General features: G+C 42.5%; 1 protein-coding gene across 7 annotated transcripts in view; it reads left to right on the forward strand.

The window, feature by feature from the left end:
* Positions 1-18179, forward strand: part of LOC311235942 (AP2-associated protein kinase 1-like) — a gene marked incomplete at its 3' end in the record, with an annotated part of 83100 nt that overhangs the window by 38430 nt on the left and 26491 nt on the right. For 5 of the 7 annotated variants that reach the window (XM_084323470.1, XM_084323473.1, XM_084323474.1 and 2 more), the window contains exons 10-14: positions 253-416; positions 7086-7411; positions 8983-9111; positions 10811-10998; positions 12099-12289. In XM_084323470.1, coding sequence (XP_084179596.1) covers positions 253-416; positions 7086-7411; positions 8983-9111; positions 10811-10998; positions 12099-12289 — 998 coding nt within the window. The remainder of the gene's footprint in view (positions 1-252; positions 417-7085; positions 7412-8982; positions 9112-10810; positions 10999-12098; positions 12290-18179) is intronic. The other 2 variants (XM_084323471.1, XM_084323475.1) reach the window with 2 other exon arrangements.

Here is an 18179-nt window from a genome sequence, read left to right on the forward strand (position 1 = left end):
ATCACAATCTTTAATACAGTCAGGGTTTTGTAACCCCTCAGTTACACTACTGTTTGGGTTGAAGGAAGGGTGCACCGCATTTACAACACAAGACAATGAGAGCAACGCGGCATGTGGCACAATAATCATTTTATCTCTTATCTTGTTTTCATGATCGTGGGAAGTCAAAATTTTTATTGAAACGCGATGAATCGCTCATCCCTAACTGATGTACAGGACTTCTTTAACCTGACCTCTCTGTTCCTTCACCAGGCTCACGGATCCCGTTCCCACCATGGAGACGTCCATCGCCCCTCGACAGCGGCCCAAGGCAGGCCAAGCCCAGCACCAGCCTATAACAGGCATCCTGCCCATTCAGCCTGCCCTCACCCCGCGCAAGAGGCCCAGCGTGTCTGGAGGAGGACCCCAGCCTATCGGTAATGTCCGCTTGTTGTTGCCACACCTCTGTCTCAGGGCTGCCACTGCTGGTGCTTTACCAAGTGCTGATGAAATTGTGGGTGTGTGTGTTTTTGGGGAGTTGTAAGGTCTGCCAACAGTGGAAGCTACCAGTGCTCCTCTGTTATATTGGTAACTACTAACTAGGGATGTCACACTTATTGTCTGAGGAAATGTCATGGTTTTCACCATTATTATTAAAAATTATAGATTTTTTTAAATATTTAAAATCTTAAAAAAAATTCCTTTTGAATAAATAAGTCCCATGATGCAGTCTTTTCTTTCTGCCTCAGGATTGTTGAAGATAATCAATATCAAAAACAGTAGCCTATAGTAGACTTATATATACACACACACACACACACATACATACATACGCACATGGCCGCCTAGTTATAGTTGAAAGTGGGGGTGCAATTTTTTTTTAATATTTTTTTTTTAATTAAATTATTATTTTTTTTTTCATTTTTTTTGGGACAGGCAATGGGTAGTTTGGAGGGGGTCATGCACGACCCCCTCCACGGCAGATTTTTTTTTAATTTAATGAACCTGTACGTGCAATTTCCTGCAATATAGAGCCTTCAATCTTGACCAATAAAGCTGTTCTTTTCACTATAAAACTCAGTTTATATTGCAGTATGATAGCCAATTACTATAATAATAATATATTAATATATATATACTGTATATATACTGTATATTGATTTTTCGCTCATTTATTTTTATTAAATCAATCTCCTTTCAAATAGGCCAAGTTTTTAATAAGATATAAAAGATATATTTCCATTACCTGTAACTCTTGTGTCTTTTTCTCTCCTTCTCTGCCTCCTCCCTGAGTCTGCAGTGCACAGTCATGACATCGATCTCCAAAAAAAAAGTTAAAAAAAAAGAAAAAAGGAATTTGAGGCCCCTCGTCACTAGAGGCCCACGGGCCGCGGCCGTCGTTAATCCGGCCCTGCTCGTCTGCCATATAGATAGCGAACGTATTTTGCAAACGAAGTCATGTCATCCAGCTGACACCACATATCTAGATAATATGACAACGTTAGCTAGCGGCTAGCACTAAAGCTAACGCCAACCAGGGGGAAACGTTGTTATTATTTATTATTATTATTATTAGAGGATTTACGGTATGACCAGATGGCATTTCGGGATGTGAAACACTCGTGGTAGAAGTTCTACCACTCAATAGTAAAGACATGTCTAACATAATCTTTTGTTTTGAACAACTTACTGGAAAATCCTGCCACCGATAAGAGACTGTCGCCTGTGACACACACACGCACTCAGCCTGTACGCGCTACTGACTGCTGGGGGAGGGACCGTGGTATGCAGTGGATCAAACCATTCAAATGTGGAGGGCAGGGGGGGACAGAATCTTTGGAAACTTAAAAACTCGCTATTAAGTGTCATTGCGTATTATTAATTTGATTGAAATTACGTAGTTATGGTTAGATTTATATATTGGGGGGGGGATATATCATATTTTTCATATGATCAAAAAGTGGTGGAGCAAGAGCATGCCTTTGCTCCCCCAAGTTCAATAGTGGGAGAGCAGATGCTCCGAATGCTCTTATGGCCAGGCGTCTATGCATACGCATGGACACAATATTTCTAATATCGCTAATGAATTTAACTATTATTCACTATCCATGTGGCTACTTAACATTTGGCGTTAATAAAATAATAAATCATTTATAATGGTTAAATGGTATTCTACAGAATGTACAGAGAGAGAAAGGGACATAATGTTATCCCCACGAAATCAACTTAAAGGAAAGCTAAAGTAAACCCGCACAGAGGACTGCTCCGCTGTGAACTGAACTGTTTGGGGTCAGCTTAGTAACATTACGTTAGCGTAATGTCTCCTCTGTCGGGGGGAGGGGCGACAGTGGCTCGGGAGGTAGAGCAGTCGTCTGGCAATCCGGAGGTTCCCGGTTCGATTCCCACTCCTCCCGGGCAGCTTGTCGATGTGTACTTGAGCAAGACACTTGCACCCCTAATTGCTCCCGATGAGCAGGTTGGCACCTTGCATGGTTGCCTCCGCCGTCGGTGTGTCAATGTGTGAATGAATGGCTAAAATGTGAGTAACAAATTGTAAAGCGCTTTGGATAAGCAGCCATTTACCATTTAGAGTGTAGACCACCACATGTCTCCTCTGTCGGTCAGGGGGAGGGTGTGGACTAGGGATGCACCGAAAATTATCGGCCGAAAATTGTTAAAAAGGCTCTTTCGGCTTTCGGCCGAAAGGGTTTTGGCACCGAAAATATATCACAGAATGTCAAAGAACAGGGATACGTAACGTTCGTAACCGAAAGTGTTGTTGTGATGACGTAATCAAAACGTGCAACGTGTAACGTGAGCAGCTTGGCAGCTCTTCCTGCGTCTGCAGCCTGTGATAACTAACTCCTCTTGGGAGTCGCGCTGTTTCTATGTAAACTCCGCGACCGCGAGCACCACATCCAATAAATGCGTCTTTAACATGCTTTATATCCTCACCATTACTATATCGTGAACATCGAGTATATGTTGTCACGTTGCGGCTGATATGAGACTTGCTTTAGTGCAGATCGTTCCTCTCATTTCATTATAGACAGACCAGCGCGGACCTTAAATGATATGCAATTGTAATTTCATTACACAGACCAGCGCGGAGCTTCAATGACATGCAATGGGCTAACGTTAGCTGATAAGTTAAACCATAATAGGCTAAGCTAACTAGCGTTAGCTCTTAGCTGCTAGCGTTAGCTCAAAGCGGACTCCACGACACTAGTTCCATTAGTGAGAAAAGGGGGTGGGTTATATTGACGACGCTTGACAACAGAGGTTTAAAGATAACTTCATATTTATTGGTTATTCGTTTCTTTCATCTAGTTTCAATCTCCGTGTGTTCAACTTCCTGTTTACATTCGAGTGTGACATCATCGCCTACGGCAGCTTATACGCTCAAAACGCAAACGCGTTCTCTCTCTCTCTCTCTCTCTCTCTCTCCCTCCCCCTTCTCTCCCTCTCTCCCCCTTCTCTCCCTCTCTCTCTATCCTTCAACTCCACTCCTTCTCTGTCTTCCTTTTTTCTCTTTCTCTTTGGACCTGAGATGTTAGGTTATCTCAGTATTCAGTAGGCATTGATGTAATACCTGAAATATTCTAAAATCATTAAGTCTGCTATAAGCCATTATCCCTTTGTAAGGCTTTGTGTGTGATTATTATTTTCTCACAGTAGTATATATATGTGTATATCTATATATGTGTGTGTGTTTGGCTAAAGTGGATAGAAAACACAGTACTGTGCAAAAGTCTTTGGCACCCAATAGTTTTTATATGAATTGTCTTAGATGTAAATAAAAAAATTTATTCGTGTGTTAGTAGACTACTCTTAGTACATTTTCATTTAATTATTTTTTAAAGCATCTTCATGGTTTAATAATGGAAACATATTTTGCAGGGACTTATTATAATCATCATATTGGCATGACTGTATGCATCAAAGGGAATCAAGCATTTTTAAGTGCTTTAGAGCAGTGGTTCCCAAAGTCGGGGTCCACGGGTGGGCCGCGAGATGATTAAAAAATAAAAAATAAATAAAAAATAAACTTTTTTATTTTTTTTTATTTTTTTTTTGTCAGGCCACTGAACTTAGAAGCAGGCCAGGACAGTGTTTCTAGTTGTATTCTATTCTATTGTATTCTAAAATGTGACTATATGGTTTTATATTAACTTAATAAATAAACAAAAACAAAAAAATCTACTTATTTCAACGAACATTTCAAACTAAATAACAGATTATGCACATAAAACGCTGAAAACAACCGAAGCAACAATAGTATTTTAATGAGGCTATTATTATTATCATTATTATTTTGCAACAAGTTAGCCCTCTCATAAATAGCACATATAAATGAATAACTAATAGGATTGAAGTGATATTTGGCTAAAAAAATCGGTCGCCTGGCAAAAAAAAAGAAAAGCCTGACTATGTGCATTGGGCCGCGGCTCTCTGACGCCTTATTTTCTGGGTCCTGGCCTGAAAAGTTTGGGAACCCCTGCTTTAGAGGAAATGTCAAAATATCGTGATATGGCCAAAAAATATCGCGATATCATTTAGAAGCCATATCGCCCAGCCCTACATTAAGCTAGCTAACACTTCCATTCCTCTTTGACCCGTCTCTCGTAAGCTACGTCATCCCCCGCTAAAAGTCATGGGAGATGTAGTAAATACAACAGTCCTGTGTGTCTTTATGCAGATCGTTATGCAGTTTTAAAGCACCTTGGCTTTGTTCTGAATGCACTTTGTTGTAGTTATCCTACAGAGAAAAGAAAATGCACTTGACTTTAATGCACATTTTGTTGTATGCAAAGAGAAAATGTTTAAATTGTACAATCTTTCAGCAGTCAGTCTGGAATTAATGTATGCATTCAAAAGTGCTTAATAAATGTTTTATGGGCCCATAATAGTGATTATTAATATTATTTAAGTAAAGTTTTGCCATAATCATGTCTTTTGCCATAATCAGGTAGCTAAAAAAAATACATTATATATATATTTATATTAATCATTTTCGGCCTTTCTGCATTCGGTTTTCGCCCACTGTTTCCTATTTTCGGTATCGGTTTCGGCCAAGAATTTCCCATTCGGTGCATCCCTAGTGTGGACTACCACATGTCTCCTCTGTCGGTCAGGGGGAGGGTGTAGACCACCACATGTCTCCTCTGTCGGTCAGGGGGAGGGTGTAGACCACCACATGTCTCCTCTGTCGGTCAGGGGGAGGGTGTAGACTACCACATGTCTCCTCTGTTGGTCAGGGGGAGGGTGTAGACTACCACATGTCTCCTCTGTTGGTCAGGCGGAGGTGTGTTTTCACCCGACAGCGAGGGGTTTCCCTGGGATAACATACCGCGTGTGGAGGTCCGCGCTGTCTCCCCCATTTCCCCTCTCTGCTCTACAGAGATTGAGTGTCATCTTGTAAAATGTCCGGTGTCACTGGTAATAGTTTATCACTCATGGGGAATTTCACATCACCGCGGCAACCCTAGTAACAGCAATACACACTGGAACAAATGTCTTTTATTGAGCTCGACATATTGAACTGTGCAAGTCTTTAGCTGACTGAGCGTGGCCTTCTCATCCCAGTGGTTCAATTTGCCCGTTCTTAAAAGGCTTTTAGTTGAGTATTAATGAGGCCTCTGACACAGACGGTCTCCCAGGGCCTCTTGTCTGGTCCATTTGCTTCTCTCTGTCGCTCGCCCGCTCTCACTCTCCTCGCTGAGCTCTTCATTTTGTCATCTGTTTAAGTAGTTTTGTTATCTATATCTTTTCATTTGTATTTTTATTAATACAAATGTCTTGTGTGTCAGCGCGATGCCATTAGAAATTAATTTCTCCCAAAAATGTGTCTGAATAATCACAGGGGACACAGGGAAGTGGCCAGACGTGAAAATAAAATCATTCATTCATTCATTCATTGAACCTGTGCTGTTAATGACTCCTCTTTTCGCTTGATGACTGTTCTATAATAATTCAACTCACTCACTGAATCCAGGCCTTGCTATAGTATAGCAGCATACTTGAAAAGGATATTCACTTAAAAATGTAGTTGCATTTGCTTCTTCTTTTGATTAGTTTTAGTCTAACAAGGCGTCTTTCTTCCTCTCTCCCTCCCAGGCGCGGGGATCAGCGTTCCCTAACAACTTTCTTCCTATCTCCCTCCCAGGCGCGGGGATCAGCGTTCCCTAATGAGAGATATCGGTGTTTTTTCAATGTATATTTGGTTTATAACTGATATATAGAGACAAGCTTTAAGAGGGTAATACCATTATCATCATTACCATTATCATCAGGGTTTGCATGTGTGTCTGTCTCTAGTCAAACTAGACAGAGAGCCATAGGGCTCCGAGGTCATCGGCAGGGTGGTAACATAAACAAACTGATAACAGCAGCAGGAGACAGAGAGCAGAGCGATGGAGGGTTTGACAGTAATGAAACGTTTTGAAATGTGTGGTAAAGGTTATTAGCAGTTGTCATGACAGCGCGTCGCATGACAACCAGGAGAGGGGCGAGGCCGTCGTTGCTATGACGAAGATCCTATAAATCCGACAGTGTTTCCGGGTGTAAGGCAGACTAGACTGAGACTAGGGCAGACCAAGAACGACTAAGAACGACTTTGAGACGGCTCCCTCCTCTCATCACAGAGAGGGGGGGGGGGGGGGGAGAAGGCCACATCATCATTAGCTTCGGCTAACACAAGGAGGGTTTTGGCTAACGACAAGGCCTGAGCCACTATTGGACTGAATAGCAGAAGGACGATAGCAATGACAATACGAATTGGTTCCCATCTGATTATGAGGTTCTGTTTATATAATAAACAACGCTCTTTCAAGAAAGGTATTATGCTGTCAAGGTGTCGAATTCTTACGGTTGCGGATTGCATTAACGGGGAATGATAAGATTGTACAGCCAGTATGAGAAGACGTCGGGAGAGAAACAAACACAACGCAGAGTTCAGTGGATGGAGAGGATAACACAAGCCAAACAGACGAAGACGTGATACTGGCTGATTGATCAGAATCCAACACTAGCAACTTTCTTCCTCTCTCCCTCCCAGGCGCGGGGATCAGCGTTCCCTAACAACTTTCTTCCTCTCTCCCTCCCAGGTGCGGGGATCAGCGTTCCCTCGTCGGCTGCTGCTGCCTCTGTCCAAACGGCTCAGCAGGCTGCTCCCGGCACCCAGGCCACGCCCTTACCGGCACAGACTAACAACCTGCAGCCACAGGCCACGCCCCTACCGGCACAGAGCAGCAACCTGCAGCCACAGGCCACGCCCCTACCAGCACAGAGCAGCAACCTGCAGCTACAGGCCACGCCCCTACCGGCACAGAGCAGCAACCTGCAGCCACAGGCCACGCCCCAGCAGCATCAGCACCTCGTCATGAAGCAGCAACAGGGATTCTTCAATCCACAACAGCAGGCCGGCCAGCAGGTGGGCTTGTCTTGGACATGGACTTGCTATGGAAATAATGCAATTTGGGTTTTTTTTTTTTTTTATGTCTCTGTCTGTGTGTGTGTTTGCGTGTTCAACCCTCATTCCCTGACTACAAACAAAACACAAGCAGCTTGAGGCATGTATATTGAGGTCACCTTGAGGTTTGGAATTGAGTTGGCTTGTAAAAGTCACTTTACAGGATGGTGTTTGAGGATGGGTGGGTTACACAGGTTGAATTAGCCTATTTGATTACAAGTAATGCCATATATATATTAGTAGTGGCAGGTTCATGCTTTTCCCCCTTTTGTTGCTTTAGCTTGAGCCTGTTTCAGGACATCATTTTTCTTTGCTCACACTGTCAGTGTCACTCGGTTGAAAGAGGTTACAATGTGATAACAACAGGGTCTATTTATATCTAGTGAATAAATAGGCTCCAGACCTCTGCATTTGATGCACTCTGTCATGGTGGACTAGGCACTAGCAACGGGGGTCTTGGGTTTGAGTCCAGCTCGTGTTTTGTGTGTCGTCCCCTCTCCCCCTCCTGTCTCTGTTGTTGCCTTCCACTGTCAAATAAAGCAGGAATACCAGAAAAAACAAGCACAGATTTGCAATAGCTGCAACCTTTTTGTTACAGGCCATGCCCCCTTTAGCCAATTGGCATGAACACACACACACACGTTGCCGGGCATTCGTGGCGTGTGAAATCGAAAGAAGGAGCGATACAGAATGGAATGCGTTGTGTGGAAGTCTGGTTGGCAGAGAGGCACGCCGATAATGCCGGCTCAAAATAGCACTGCATGTGAGTCAGCAGTTCAGGTGGGGTGGGGTGTGTGTGTGTTTGGGGGGGGCAGGTAGGTACTAGAGGAAGTTTCACAGGAGACGGGGCAGAGGGGAGAGTTGAGGAAATGGTGGTCCCCTGGTACTGCCGACCCACATGGGGGAGTTAGACTATATGTCTTCTGCATCGGGATCCTCTCCCTCAACCGTCTACAACCAGGAGAAGAAACAAAACGTTCTTCAACATCCATGCCCAATTTCAGCCTCCTAGCCTCCAGCAGCTGGTACAGTCTCTACTGTAAACCACATCAGCATCAGCTGGTACAGTATCTCTACTGTAAACCACATCAGCATCAGCTGGTACAGTCTCTACTGTAAACCACAGCAGCTGGTACAGTCTCTACTGTAAACCACAGCAGCTGGTACAGTCTCTCTACTGTAAACCACAGCAGCATCAGCTGGTGCAGTCTCTCTACTGTAAACCACAGCAGCTGGTACAGTCTCTACTGTAAACCACAGCAGCTGGTACAGTCTCTCTACTGTAAACCACAGCAGCTGGTACAGTCTCTCTACTGTAAACCACAGCAGCTGGTACAGTCTCTACTGTAAACCACAGCAGCTGGTACAGTCTCTCTACTGTAAACCACAGCAGCTGGTACAGTCTACTGTAAACCACAGCAGCATCAGCTGGTGCAGTCTCTCTACTGTAAACCGTATCAACAGCAGCATCAGCCTCTCAGGCATCTCTCTCCAGTGCCTCTGCAGCCCAAAACTAAGCCTGTTCCTCCCAGCAGCCACAGCAACACCAGCAGTCAGCCAGCCGTGCCGCGGTACTAGTCCCCATCCCCGAAACCTCCCCTCCCCGTCTGACTCCCATCCTCAAGTCTGACGCCGCTGCCCCCGCTGACCCAGAGGCCATGGTAACACCCCGCCCTTCCTCCTCCCCCCTCCTCCTGCTGCTGGCTGTTCTGTGTATCAGGGTGGCTTAGTCAAACCTCTCTAATGATCTCATCCAGATTTCTATTTCTGGATGATTTGTTGATTTCTTTTGCACGGGGGGCAATGGTTTCACCTTTCTATTTCATTGATCGGTGGTGAAGGATGACATTTTTCAGCCGGGGCTGCTCTTGCAACGTCTTTACCATCCGAGAAGCAGACAGGACTTCACATCTATTTTTTTTATCAGATAATCAAAACGAGCATTTTCTACATTGTTAATATAGAGTAGATATTGGACCTACATTATGAATAAATTTAGTCTTAATGCTTCACTTTTTTACTTTTTATTTTAAAAAATTGCTACACTGGAAGTCAAATCACAGCCTACAACTTCCAAACAATTTCATAACCATTTGACACAACATTGTTAATTATATGACTAGAAAAAATTTTGAGATATGCTAACGGACCCCATTGACTAACAAATGCCAACAGTTTCTACTTCCAATATCTCTAAAACACTAGAGCAAGAGCTTTGTGGATTGAGTGGAATGTTTGAGAATCAGATTCTTAAACTAAGTGAACTGCTCCTTTTGATTGATTAATGAATTCACTTTTCAATAATAGGGGTTTTTGTCTGACCTGTCTAGCTGCTTTCCTGATTTGTTTGTTACTTTTCTGATTCAGCTTTAATAACCAACTGGGAATCAATTAGTCCTAATCTTGAGGACCATAATCAACCGTTCCTCCATGCATCTTGTGTTTTATAAGCTCTTAGTGTTCAATCAAACCTGGTATCATTCCTGTTTTCTTGCTATCATTGGCGTTGTCATTTCTCTTTTTTTTTTTTGCATAATCTATATAAAAAAAATTAGATTTTCAGCATTGAAATGAAGGCCACCATGCAGGGAGAAAAAGCCCTCATGGGGTTTGTTTATCGAGCAGGACAACAGACTCATACAGTATCTAAAGTAAGGATAGCACACTGTAAACACCTGACCACACACACACCAGGGTATCTGCAGGGTATTAAAAGGTCTTAAGTATTAAATTCAATTACAACATTTTGGGGGCAGCCCGGCTGTCGGGAGATGAAATAAATATATGAAATGTATTCAAGTAGTTTTTTTGCAGGGTTACCGGGAGATTGGTGCGTCTGGCGAGAGCTTGTATGGAACGTGCAAGAATTTAAACAGGAGACCCGGTTAATACAATTGATTAACTCAGTCAAAGTATCAATACAAAAATAGTTAGAGTTGGCTGGATGACTCACAACGAGGTGACTAGCTAGGACACCAGGGATTGAGAGACCCCCCACTCACTGAGGAACATCTTTATACAAACGGGAGAGGGTGGGGGTCAAATGGACTGGACATCTGGGGAGGTGAAGGACTGGGGGTTGGGTAGATAGGAAGGGAGATGAAAGAGAGAGGAAGGAATGGGAGGAGGGGTAAAGGAAAGATGGATGAGAGATTAAAGGGTTATCTACCACAGTATTAAAAAGGTTCTAAAAAGTCTTTAACTTGTTGAAACCTGCAGATACCCTGACACACGCACACACACACAAAACATTTGCATAAACACAGTAGCAGCTAGACAATGCAGAAAGGGAGAGAGAGAGAAAAAGACAGTAAAACCATGTGAAAATAATGAATAATTGTCTTCCATCTTCCCAACCAGAGCCCTGGCCGTGGAATGCACAAAGTCAGCTCCATGACGCCCCCCTCGTCCCCAAAGATGGCCCCCAAGGGCGGCCACCGGCGGATCCTGAGCGACGTCACCCACAGCGCTGTGTTCGGGGTCCCAGTCAGCAAGTCCACCCAGCTGCTCCACGCGGCTGCTGCAGAGGCCAGCCTCCACAAGTCCAAGTGAGCGGAATTCATTCATCCCCATGATCCGAGGGGATCAACTGTGCCATTCCTGGCACACCGAGACAGAGAGAGATTCAGATTTCAGATTCCTTTATTGTCACTTATTTCAGTACTTTAGAGCAAGAAGAGTGAACATCTATTTATTGTGGTCCCTTGACTATAGCAGCTTCCAATAATAAAAATACAATAATTTTTTGCATAATAAATTAAGATGACTAAAATAAATATTACTACAGTATATACAGTTCTAAAAAGTGTGCAGTGCAATACAATACATTTAGCATAGAATAAAATAAGATGACTAAAATAAAGATGACTATATACAGTTCTAAAAAGTGTGCATTGCATGAGCATGGGCTCTGTTGACGAGTCTGATGGCTTGGGGGTGGAAAAGAGAGAGAGAGAGGGGTCTCAGCACAGCAATGAACAGTCCATTCATACAACAGAGAACCCCGGGAGAGAATACATTTCCCATTTATACCCTGAGAGAATCCAAACACGGGAATAAACGCTCCATTCAGTCTACAAATAACTCTGTGGACTACTCACTCGCCCACTCTTATTTGCATGCATGGAGATGTCGGTGTACAAAGAATTGACATTATGTGGATGACACACCCCTGGTCAAATTCTGTTGTGGCTTCTCTAATTGGGGTGACAGTTGCTCGGGAGGTAGTGCGGTCGTCTGGTAATTCCGGAGGTTCCCGGGTTCGATTCCCGCTCCTCCCGGGCAGCGTGTCGGAAGTGTCCTTGAGCAAGACACTTAACCCCCTAACCGCTCCCAATGAGCAGGTTGGCACTTTGCACGGTCGCCTCCGCCGTCACTGTGTGGATGTGTGAATGAATGGGTAAAATGTGAGGAACAAAATTTGTAAACCGCTTTGGATAAAACCGCTATCATCATTTACCATTTATACCCCAAAAATAATCCAAACTGGGAATAAACATTCGGTCTACAAATAACTCTTTGGACTACTCGCTCGCTCGATGTCGGTGTCCAAAGAATTACATTATTATGCAGATGACACCCAGGGTAAAATTCTGTTGTGGCTGCTCCTAATTGGTATGTGTGTTGGTGTGCGTCTCTTGTGCTGTAGGTCGGCCAGCACTACTCCGTCTGGCTCCCCTTGCTCCTCCCAGCAGAGCGTGTACCAGCCGGGGGCGGAGGGCGGTGCCGGTCCTCCTGGCACCACCGCACAGCCCAGCTGGAACCCCTTCGGCGACGACAACTTCTCTAAGCTGACGGCGGAGGAGCTGCTCAACAAGGATTTCGCAAAGCTGGCTGAAAGTGAGATCGCTGTGTCCAATGAGTGTTATGATTCTCCATATCTATACTGTATATAACAGATAATGGGGCTTTACTGAATGCCATTTTTAGCCGTCTGAGGAATATTCAAGCAGGATATTCCAATGATGAACAATGTTTTACATTACTACATATTTATTATTATTCATAATATTATTATTAATAGTATTATTAATAATAACCTTTCTTGTATGAAAGGTACTATACAAATAAGGTGTATTATTATTATTAACCTCTTAACACTTTGAGTGCCAGCCACGATAAACTCGTTAGTTCATGCCATGCGTTGAGTGCCAAGAACGAGAAATCTCGTTATTTAATTGTTTTTTTTATTATTATCGATTTCATTTGTCATCAATCTAGCCTCACGTTACCAGTGGGGATATGTCTGAACTCGAACAGGGAAAATACAGCCCCCTATCGTCTCTCCGGATGGTATTGCACCCATTGGATTGGACTGAATGAAATGGATGGGAAAAAAAGAGTCAGGAATCCACATTTTACTTGTCAGGCATGTAACCGGAGACGATCCCAGTCATTGCCCACCCTCAGAACAGTGTGGAATATGTGTTTCCACTACCCAGCGTTGGATCAATAAACGCGATCGATATTTGAAATGGCGATCAGGAATTGGAATAATCTTTTTGGAGAACATCTGATCTGAGGTAAGGAATCTATTTGACCAGTCTTGGGATAATCAGAGCTCTTTTCACCTATATCTCAGCGTGTCCCATATGTGTGTGTGTGGCTGTGAGTGTGTGTGTGCTGATCAGGAAATAAGATAATCGATTTTTCAGCCAGCTTCTCTAGCGTGCATAAGTACACATATACTATCGATAATCTAGCGTTTATTTGAAAACGATTAATAAATAGGCCGAAAAATTACCGTGTTTTGTGTATTCCAGTAAAGCGTGATTCCTGCAGAATCTTATTTATTTTTCTGGAAGTTTACAAACAATCCGTTTCGACAATGTTGACTGCAAACAAGTCATTGATAAGCGACGGGCGTATTAGACACATGGGCATAATTTAAGATATAGTTTATGCGTTCGCAAATGTGCTCGCCCTCCCATTGACTACAGCGCTGGCACTCTTAAGCGCTATTTCTGGCGCCCCCTGCTGGCACTCAAAGTGTTAACAGGCACCCCGAAAAGTTACCATTTTTGTTTTCGTTTTTGAGGACTGCATACATATTTATACTTATAGCACATGCATAAGCCTGGTCTCTTTTGAAAGATAACATTCTGAAGTTTTTGATACAATAAAGAAAGATCACTTTTAGTGCTAATGAAATCAGGGCTGCAACGTTTAGTCGACATAATCGACTACGTCGATCATAAAAATTCGTCGACGCGGAATTTTTGTGTCGATGCGTCGTATAAAAAGTAAACAGAGAGCCGGTAACGTTCATTCAAAACTGCGCAAATGCACTACAGGAAGTGCTGGGGCAGTATAATTTCCCTTGTCTGCCATGACTGCATTCTGTGTACTAACGACAGAAGAAGAAAGCAGTGATGCACGAGCAAGCACCCTGGAACCATGATGACAGCTACTCGGATCATAGGTAAGTTTTAGCTTACATGTTGGAAAACAGAATGTCTCATGGATAATGCTTGCTAAGCGAACACTATTTCAGTTAATATGTTGTTGAGGCTGCGTGTCCACCAACTACTATGTAACGTTAGCTAACGTTAAACAGCGCCAAGCTTACAGCCTACTAGAGCACACTAGAGCTTGGCTAGGCTACCGGTGTTTACAGCTCCGTTAGACTGGAGTATTAATTAGGTAAGTTAAGTAACTGTTAAGATAGCTAGTGCCAACGTCCACTGTCTATATAGCGCCATGGTCTAGACTAGGCTGCTTTTTTTTTCTCAGTTGAAAAAAGTTTAACTTTTTGGGCTAAGACTGCAGAGACGGGGAACGTTAGTGCTAGCTATCTTATATCTGATGATTTATAAGTTTGCTATAGCAATGCAATCACGCGTTCCTTTATGGACGCTGTCATTTGTAAATGGTGTGTTCCTCTGCAGGAGATCAGAGTAAGACACACACATACACACACAGCTCCTCTCACTCACAGCAAACAAAATACCTAGAAGTCTGTCTGATCTGACTCATCCTCCTCTCCCCCTACAGCTGTTGGAGATGGTGGAGCCTAGTGAGTGGATCCACATCACCCCCCTGGACCAGGTTAACAGCCCCATCAGAACCACAGTGCTGGGGCAGAGGCTGCTACTTTTAAAACATTATTTGCACATTATCTTTACATTTAAACTTGCATATTAATTTGTATTATTTCATTTGTTTTCATTATGATTGATTATTGTATTTGTTATTAAAATACATTTGATTAACACTTTCAGTGCCGGCCTCCGTTTCCTATTTACCCTGTTGAATGCCACCACCCACTTCAATGATAGAGCTCTCATATTTGCGAACGCATAAACTATATCTTAAATTATGGCTATGTGTCTAATATGGCCGTCGCTTATCAATGACTTGTTTGCAGTCAACATTGTCGAAACGGATTGTTTTTTAATCGGTTCATTTCCGTTTTATACCATTTTGAAAAAAGCTTGTTTCTTGAAACTTCCAGAAGATTTCAGAAGATTCTGTGATAATCGCCCTTTACTGGAATACACTGGAATACACAAAACACTTTCATTTTTCGGCCTATTTATGAATCGTTTTCAAATAAACGCTAGATTATCGATAGTATATGTGTACTTATGCACGCTATAGAAGTGGGCTGAAAAATCGATTATCTTATTTCCTGATCGCACACATACACACATATGGCACACGCTGATATATAGGTGAACATAGCTCTGATTATCCCAATACTGGTAAAATAGATTCCTTACCTCAGATCAGATGTTCTCAAAAGATTATTCCAATTCCTGATCGCCATTCCAAATATCGATCGCGTTTATTGATCCAACGCTGGGTACTGGAAATATATATTCCACGCTGTTCTGATGGTCCACAATGAGTCCGATCGGCTCGGGTTACTTGCCTGAGAAGTAAAATGTGGATTCCGGATTTTTCTTTTCGCATCCATTTTCATTGAGTCCATTCCAATGCGTGCAATACCATCCGGGAGACGATAGGGGGCGGTATTTTCCCTATTCGAGTTCAGACAGATCCCCACTGGTAACGTGAGGCTAGATTGATGAAATATGAATGGAAATCGCTAATAAAAAAAAAGTGATTAAAAAAACGGCATATCTCGTCGGCTGGCACTCAACGGTTGGCATGAAATAACGAATTATGCCGTGGCTGGCAAGTGTTAAGCAAGTAGCTTAATTAAGATCCAAATTCAAATGTTTTATGAGTCCTTATTTAAATTTGCTATGGGATCATGTTAAATGGGAGATGAAGAATAGCGATATAAACAGTCATAGCATCAAATTAGTATTTAGATAAACCACAGAAAAAAATCACGTTATAAAAATAAGGCGTTTCTAAGATTTTCTTTTTTTGTTATGTCCATTTATCTAGCATTTATCAACATGTGCGCCACCATTTTGTTGCTGACGTCACAGAGATGGTTTCGCCCGGAGGCGGAGCCTCCCACCTCAGAGAATTGCGCGCTGTAGCATGCTGACCTCCAGAGGCTGTAGTTAGAAATGGATCTGGAAAGTTTTGACGAGGTGGACAGACCCACAGAGTGTCAGAAATCCAGTCGCCTATGCCTTTGAGCCAATTCGATTGACAGCAGTGAGACGTGCTCCTCCTGTCGAGCCAGACGATGATGGAGAAAGTGGTGCGCAAGATGATTGCCGCGTCGGTAACACTGCCTGGTGCCGCTGTGGATATTGTATCCCGATGGAAACGCACGTTGAAAGCGTGTGCTGCCAAGACGAGCACATGGCTCACCTGGAGCATCTCATCATCGACAACTGCATAACGAGGAGTCCTACTTACAAAATGTTGTGTCTTGAGAGAGATGTCCTGGAGGTCTCGATGTTGTCGTTGAAGGATGTCCGAGCTGAGATGCTGGAACGGCCGATAAGTAGCAGGTAAGATTATGCATAACGGTAGCTAACGTCAGACAGTAGCTAACCTGAATGAATGAATGAATGAATGATCAAATTGTTTGGACCACTGCTAGCCAGCAGGGAGCATAACACTTTTATACGTTCCTTGTAAAACGGGCACAAATGCAAAAAAGATGAATGAAAGGCTCCTCAAATATCGTTCATAAAAAAACATTTATGTAATATTTTACAGCATTGAGCAGATGAAGCACATCCTACCTGGTCGTTGTTAGAACTCAACACGTTATTATTGGCCCATACACTATCAGATGTCTGTCATAAAACGATAAAGCGGACAGAAATGCGGGAACGTTTTGATTATATTTAAAAGGCGTTGACATTGTAAAACGAAATAAGGGAGTTTCGAAGCTGTAAGCAGCACAATCAATACCTGTATAAGAAAGAATTAGAAATGCATTGCAAGGAGAACAGAGGTTATTTGTTGAGTTTATGTGTATACAAAACCCTTGCAATAAATGTGAATGAAAAGCATAGCCTAAATAGCACAGAATGCTGCTCTGGATACAGGTAACTATATATCGTGGGTGTTAGTCACACCCCCTCCAAATTGTATCTTTCTGCATAGTAATAATGCATGATGCAGAAGCCAGATAAAAGAAAACCTGTACAAGAGCTTTTCCCATTCAAGTTATGACTATAACAATAAGATAATTTAGTCACATGGTTAGGCCTATAGCTTTGACAGTGGTCCAGTGCACACTACACACAGCTAGGTTGTAATATTTGACATACCGGTAGCCTACTGAAGAATGACTGCCTGGGGCCTCATTACAGAAACTTCCTAAGTCTAAAATCCTATCTTCTTTGAGGATAGGGTGGCATTTAGGCATTTTGGTATTACAGAAAGATGTTTTCCTAACCAAATTTAGCGTAGAATCCGTAGACAAGCTGTTAGGATTTTTTCTGTAATGAGGGCCCAGGTTATAGAATGCATTCCATGCTGTGTATGCTAAGAACACTTATTTTCCCTTTCTCTGTCAGTCTTTTCAGGCTGACAGCCTACAGGCAGTTCACGCTGTGGTCCAGAGGTCATCTGGGGAGGAGGAACAGAATTCCAATTCCGGCATGTGCTGTCAATGCCATCAGGAATGTCTTCCCATAATTTGATTATGTTGGATTTGAATACTACAATGACTTGTAAAAATTAAATTGTTTTATGATCCTTCATTCTCATAAGACTGTTATTATTATTATTTTACCCCGCATTCCCTTATTATCGATCAATCATAACACTTCCAATGAATGCACAAAATGAAACATGGATAAAACAAGGGAATAATCAAATGTTTATTAATGGATTAAATAACATCAAAATCTCATTGAAAAGAAAGGCTAATAGTAATTATGTCTACTGCTAAAACATGAACAAAACTGTTTTGCAATAACTGTTGCTTTGAACTTTTTTTGGTTGCCATTAGACTGAAATTTGAACTTGAAATTCTTACAAAACAATGCATGGGAGGGGGCAATGTTTTGATCATGAACAATAAAACACTATCAGGTCAACAGTAAATATATATCTTACAAATACAACTATATATATATATATATAGAAAATAATAAACGTGGACTTTAGGTGATAGCCCAATCCATACCCCTCCGTTGAACCAACCCCAACCATTAATCTGGACCTCCAGAACACTGCAGAATAATAATAAGTGTGTAACAAAACCATTCATTGTGTTTGATGTAAGCAAACTGATGCCAGACTCAGCATTCATGCGTTCGGCTGAATATCGAGATGAAGTGCAGCCTTATATGGTGAACTCAACTCATTATTATTGGCGCAAAAAAAGTCAGAGGAAACGAAG

The sequence above is a fragment of the Notolepis coatsorum genome (genome assembly GCF_963971535.1).
Source record: "Notolepis coatsorum genome assembly, chromosome: 10".
NCBI classification, from domain to species: domain Eukaryota; kingdom Metazoa; phylum Chordata; class Actinopteri; order Aulopiformes; family Paralepididae; genus Notolepis; species Notolepis coatsorum.